Source organism: Cyprinodon variegatus, unplaced genomic scaffold (assembly GCF_000732505.1).
Source record: "Cyprinodon variegatus isolate N-32 unplaced genomic scaffold, C_variegatus-1.0 Scaffold1780, whole genome shotgun sequence".
Classification (NCBI taxonomy): Eukaryota; Metazoa; Chordata; class Actinopteri; order Cyprinodontiformes; family Cyprinodontidae; genus Cyprinodon; species Cyprinodon variegatus.
This window is the reverse complement of record NW_015152233.1, coordinates 71,242-76,625: the sequence shown is the minus strand read 5'-3', so window position 1 is coordinate 76,625 and position 5,384 is coordinate 71,242. Positions and strand designations below refer to the sequence as shown.

Below are 5,384 nucleotides of genomic sequence, written 5' to 3'. Positions count from 1 at the left end.
AAAAAAAAAAAAAAAAAAAAAGGCATGGTTTGAAGGGGCAGAGGGCTGGGCAGGGTCTTGGCTGTGATTGACAACAGCACACAGCAACACAAACATGGCAGCAAACACAGATTACATCACCTAATTTGGATATTTGCCATTGATTTGATCCAGCCCATTGGGGGACGAATTATCAACATCACCAAGACAGAAAGTGTTTATAAACACTAAGTATGTTTAAAAGTAAAGGGCCACACAGTAGATGAGGCTGTGTATGAATTAAATGCAGGGGGGGTGTAGCCTAGTAAACTAGCCCCACTCACCAGTGGCCAAAATCGTTTTTGCCTGTGAGTGGTCTAGCCTCAATCAATGCCCCAGGCCCTAAAACTGGCGGGCCAATCATAACGCAGAGATGTGTTTATAATTTCTGGATGCAAAGCGGGCGCGGGTTGAGGGCGGGACGACAAAGCTGCATGGCGCTGGAGAAAGCACAACAAGGAAGATGACAACAACTATTGAACAGTTCTCGTTTGACTCAGTGTTGGAATCAGTTTTGGAAGGGTTAGACTTGGGGTTTTGGTTGAAACGTGAACAGGAAGAGGCTCTACGCTCTTTCATTTTTAAGAAGGACGTATTCATCATTTTACTGACAGGCTGTTTGTTTACACTCCCCCACCAGCTTTCTGTCACGCTTACTACGTCACAGTCAGTTGCGCTCATTGGTCAGAGCGTTGGCCAATAGGCACAGACATGGTTTGAAAAACAACGGGTTGTTATCATCAACAATCTTCTGATGTCTCATTCATCGGGGCCAGACTAAATTACACATTTAGTCTCACATTTAGTCTGGTTTATCAGGCTAGGGGGGATCCATTGAATTGCAATCTTTCAAAGGAAAAATAAAAATAATTTTCATCTCCCAGTGGGAGCTTTGCACATGTAACTAATTTTCATTCCAGATTTAACCAAGCAAAACCCTGAGTTTTTAATCTCGAAGTCTGCCTGATTCTAACGATTTCCATGTATTTCTTTATTTCATAGATCCGCCACCAATTCTTTTTCAGGCAGTCTCTCCCAACGGCATCCAGATTGGCGGCTACCCCTGGCACTACATTTACAGCCCACCACAGAAAAAACTCAGAGGGACTCACTACATCCGTTCACTTAAAGACAGCATTTTGGTAAATTCAGACAGTCGGCCAATGATGCTTCATTTAGCACTAATGTTGTTTTGTATAAAATGATCTGCATGGTTAATAATAATTTATATATTCATATCCCNGATCACGCTGGAGTCAGCTCCCTCAGTTGCTGAACCTGCCATAGAGAGCCTTGACCAATATGACGAGGACCCACTCAAGCACAGCCTGCGTGTGTGGAGGGAAATCTTATTAGTTTGAAAAAAATTAACATTAATTACCATTATTTGCTCACATTGTCATTGATTCTTTGTAGCCTTTTTTTGTTCCATTTAGATTGTTAATATTTGTTGTTCAAAATGTTAATGTTTTACCATGATTTTTAAGCTCCTTAGTGGACCACAAGGGGAAAAGAAAAAGTTAAAAAAAAAGTTGAAAAAATATATATATTATGCAAATTAGGCAATGACGTCACTCAGCGACTTCTAGCGACTTACAGCTCAGCCAATACCTACTTTGCTCACAGAGGAGTTGGCAACACTGGCTGTGATCCAAGCCCTATTTGGATTTAATAGAGTAGAAACTACCCTATGGTCAAGTCTAATTTTTTTTTTCTTAAATGGTTACACACTGATATAAAATCTTGTGACTGCAATAATTTTGGCAAATATTGTGAGGGTGTAATCAGTTTTCTGGGTTTGCTGTGTCTCCAGCATCTTATGCTAATCTTTAAGCAATATTTTTGTTTATATATATGTTCCAAAAAGGAAAAACTTAAACTAGTTCTGTTGACTGATTCTTCCACCTAAGGTTGGGATCTCTACAGCTCCTCCATTTTATCTGATAAATCCTCCATTCTGTCACTTTAGGTGGAAAACCATTCCTTGGCACTAATTCCCTATAATATAAATGAAAATGTCCAGCTGAAACATAAAAAAGTATAAAATTTGGATGTAATTGTTGTGTTGGTTGAGCTCCCACATTTATCAGGCGGTTCATATCAGTCATTTGAGCATCTGCCGTTATGACTTCAGGCAACAAATGGAGTCCAGCAGTTGGACTACAGCTCTCTTGAAAATCATCGAATCTTCTTCCATCCGACCAATTCAGGACGAATCATCCGCTTTGGACCAACCAATATAAGGTGAGTGATTCAGTCAAAGGTGTCAATTTCACCAATAATATAAGACAATACTGTTATCATCTTTGCCACTCATACACACCTTTCCTTTCTTTTGAAGTGTGCTGAAAATCATGAGTGAACTGAACAGTCCTCTGCCGTCAGAAATAGTGACGGATTTCTCTCTGACAACACAGCGACGCAACGTAGGTGTGATGTTTAATATTTTTCCTGCATTGGAGATGTGTGTGTACTCAGGGTGTTGAATGTTCCTACAGCCGTCCCCTTGTGTCACCGTCACATCATCGGGCCGAGCAGTAAAGGCGAGGTTTCCTCAGCTGGAGGATGACCCAATGCAGGAGGTATGAACAAACTCTTGCTTACCTTCATCATATATGCATCTATTACTGTTTATCTCCTTATACATATCTGCTGGTTCTTTTTTATGTGTCACGGTTACTTTTTTAAGCAGCTTATTTCTATAAATTTAGTATTTTTAAATAAGACATGCTGAGGTTCTGTAATTTTGTAGAGCTTAGAAGATCATTTTTGATATTTCAGACCTTTCAGTTGCTGGAATACGAGGATGAGCTCGACTTTCTGGCCATAGCAGTAACTAACTGGGAGGATGACGAAACCATAGCTCACATTCAGCTGCATGACAACCAAACAGGGAGTTTACAGAAGAAGATTGATCTGATTGAGCCTTGGGATGAGGTGAGTAACCAAAGGATGCTGGTTCATCTGAGGCTGTTTGTGTTTTTGCTGTTTTATTCCAACCTGCCTATCAGTAGAATCAGGATGATAAAGAAAACATTTGGAAATAATGTATATTTAATGTAAATTCAGATAAATATTTGGGTATTTCTGTGATCATTTTTGGTAGATATAAAAATAATATATAGATATGGTTAATGTTTTTTGTCTTTTGCTTCATATTCATAGATTTATTAAAGATAGAGGGAAATGTTTGAGGTCTTTATTGTACTGTAATTTTGATGATTATGGCTTATACGTAATGAAAACCCAAATTAAGTCTCAAGAAATTCAAATTTGACCCAAAATCAATTTAAATAAAACATTTTTCAGTTATAGATGTTATATTATAGTCATATTATTGCCGACAATCATGTGGAAGACAGCTGACAGATGTCCAGAAGACAGTCATTGAAAGTCTCCACAAGGAGGGAAAGCCACAAAAGGACACTGGTGAAGAAGCTGGTTTTTCAGTGCTGTACCTAACCCCCAATTTACACTGCATCCAGCTCTGATCCACTCAGCTGCAGACTCCTCAGCAAACACACAGCCATTAGAGTGAATGAGAGCTTTAGCACTGCCTCTCACAGTGCAGGCAAATGGACAATTTGCAAAACCTGACCTCAGGGGTAGAGGTTGTGTATGCTTAAACAATGACACATAACTGAACGTTTAGGTGTTTTCCTGCAGAGTGAGACATAATCAGCAGCTGCTTCTGATCACAACTGCACAAAACTGTATCAACCACTGATCTCTATTTATTCACTGGATTGCTGATTGCCCGAAAAAAGTGAAGCCACCGTCTGCCATTCTGGTACACCCCACTCCCACGGGGACACACAGTAAAATGCCTGCATGTGTAGCATTTGGCTGAAAAAACAAGCAGCTTTCTGCCTGTAGGAAAACGTTCAACAGGTAATTTCACAGTCAGTTGATGTACTCCATGAAGATCTTTATATACACCGATGTATACTTTAGTATACTATGTGGCATTATGTAACATTAGTCTGGCTGTCTCAAACTGACTCAAGGATATTGATTGAGTTAGCCATTGACATTGTGTCTAACTTTAGAAAATAGAAAATAGAGTGAATAGAAAGTAATTAACTGTGAAATGTCAATCTAGTAATTCTTTATTAAGTGGATGACACTGTCTTTTTTTGTTGTGTTGCATTTCTCATTTGAAAAATTATGTGCTGCAATATATTGCATGTTATATTGACGGGAAAAAAAAGCAACTGAAACATTTGACTTATATATATATATATATATATATATATATATATATATAACATGCATTATCAGACATGTAAGATGTAATTATTGTAAAGATGTACAAAATCAATTTAGCACTTTTGGCAAATCCGTATTATTGTGCTCCATTAACACATTAATTTTATCGTTATGGATTTTTTATAATATGTTATATTACAGGATTTATGGACTTCATTGACTTCATCATGACTATGCAATGTGATGTGCCTATTTTTAAATTATAAGTTAAAGTAATCTACTTACCGGTATGCTATGAAACAACAAGTGTGTGTCAAACTGATAAATTTATCTTTATTTTAAAAGTCTTAAGTCCACCTGAAAATAAAAACATCATCAGTGTTCGATGCTGTAGCGGGCATATTGATTACATTGTGACCGGTCTAACTAGGGAGTACCAATATGGCGACCGGTAGCTTAACTTCAACCTTGTTCTACCGACGGGCAATCAGCGATCTAGTGAATAAATAGAGATCAGTGGTATCAACGCCATCAAGAGCTGATGTTGTGTACAAAAAACCCACAAAATATATATATGCATTTTCTTAATGCATTTCTATGCGTTAACAATGGACTGAAGCATGCAGAAACCATGTTAAATGGCTATATATATATATATATATATATATATATATATATATATATATATATATATAAATGAATGTTTAATATATATGTGCTAAATGATTTATTTTGTTTTTATTGGTACTTATTGGAAGTAAGGTGGGAAAAAATGAAAATCTGTGCACTGCAAAAAATGTAACTCTAAATAAGTAATTTTTTCTTTAAAAAAGTGCATTTTTTTTCTTGAAACGAGGTTTAATTCGATTGCATTTGCAGTGTGTGAACAAAATGGAGGCATGGTTTGGTCTAAACATTTGTCGGCCTAGTCTGAGTACCAATGTGTTTGGTTTTTATTCTTTGTTTCAGACCTTTCCACATCAGCTGGTGTTTGACAGAGACACAATTATTCACATTGAGCAAAGGTGCTACTACTTCTGCTGCCATGTTTACAAACTAATGACCATCAGCAAATGACTCAAATGACTGAAAGCTGCTAAAAACTAACAGCTTATAATTATTGGGATATATATATTTTTTCAGTTGTAGTATAATAT

The 5,384-nt window shown here is 37.2% G+C and overlaps 1 protein-coding gene across 2 annotated transcripts in view; it reads left to right on the top strand.

The window, feature by feature from the left end:
* The window catches only part of dcaf17 (DDB1 and CUL4 associated factor 17), a 13,854-nt gene extending 8,476 nt beyond the window's left edge, over nt 1–5,378 (top strand). For both annotated transcript variants that reach the window (XM_015404541.1, XM_015404540.1), the window contains exons 10-15: nt 1,021–1,160; nt 2,153–2,262; nt 2,360–2,444; nt 2,517–2,600; nt 2,800–2,955; nt 5,197–5,378. In XM_015404541.1, coding sequence (XP_015260027.1) covers nt 1,021–1,160; nt 2,153–2,262; nt 2,360–2,444; nt 2,517–2,600; nt 2,800–2,955; nt 5,197–5,304 — 683 coding nt within the window. In that variant the 3' untranslated portion in view covers nt 5,305–5,378. The remainder of the gene's footprint in view (nt 1–1,020; nt 1,161–2,152; nt 2,263–2,359; nt 2,445–2,516; nt 2,601–2,799; nt 2,956–5,196) is intronic.
* The last annotated feature ends 6 nt before the right edge of the window (nt 5,379–5,384 follow it).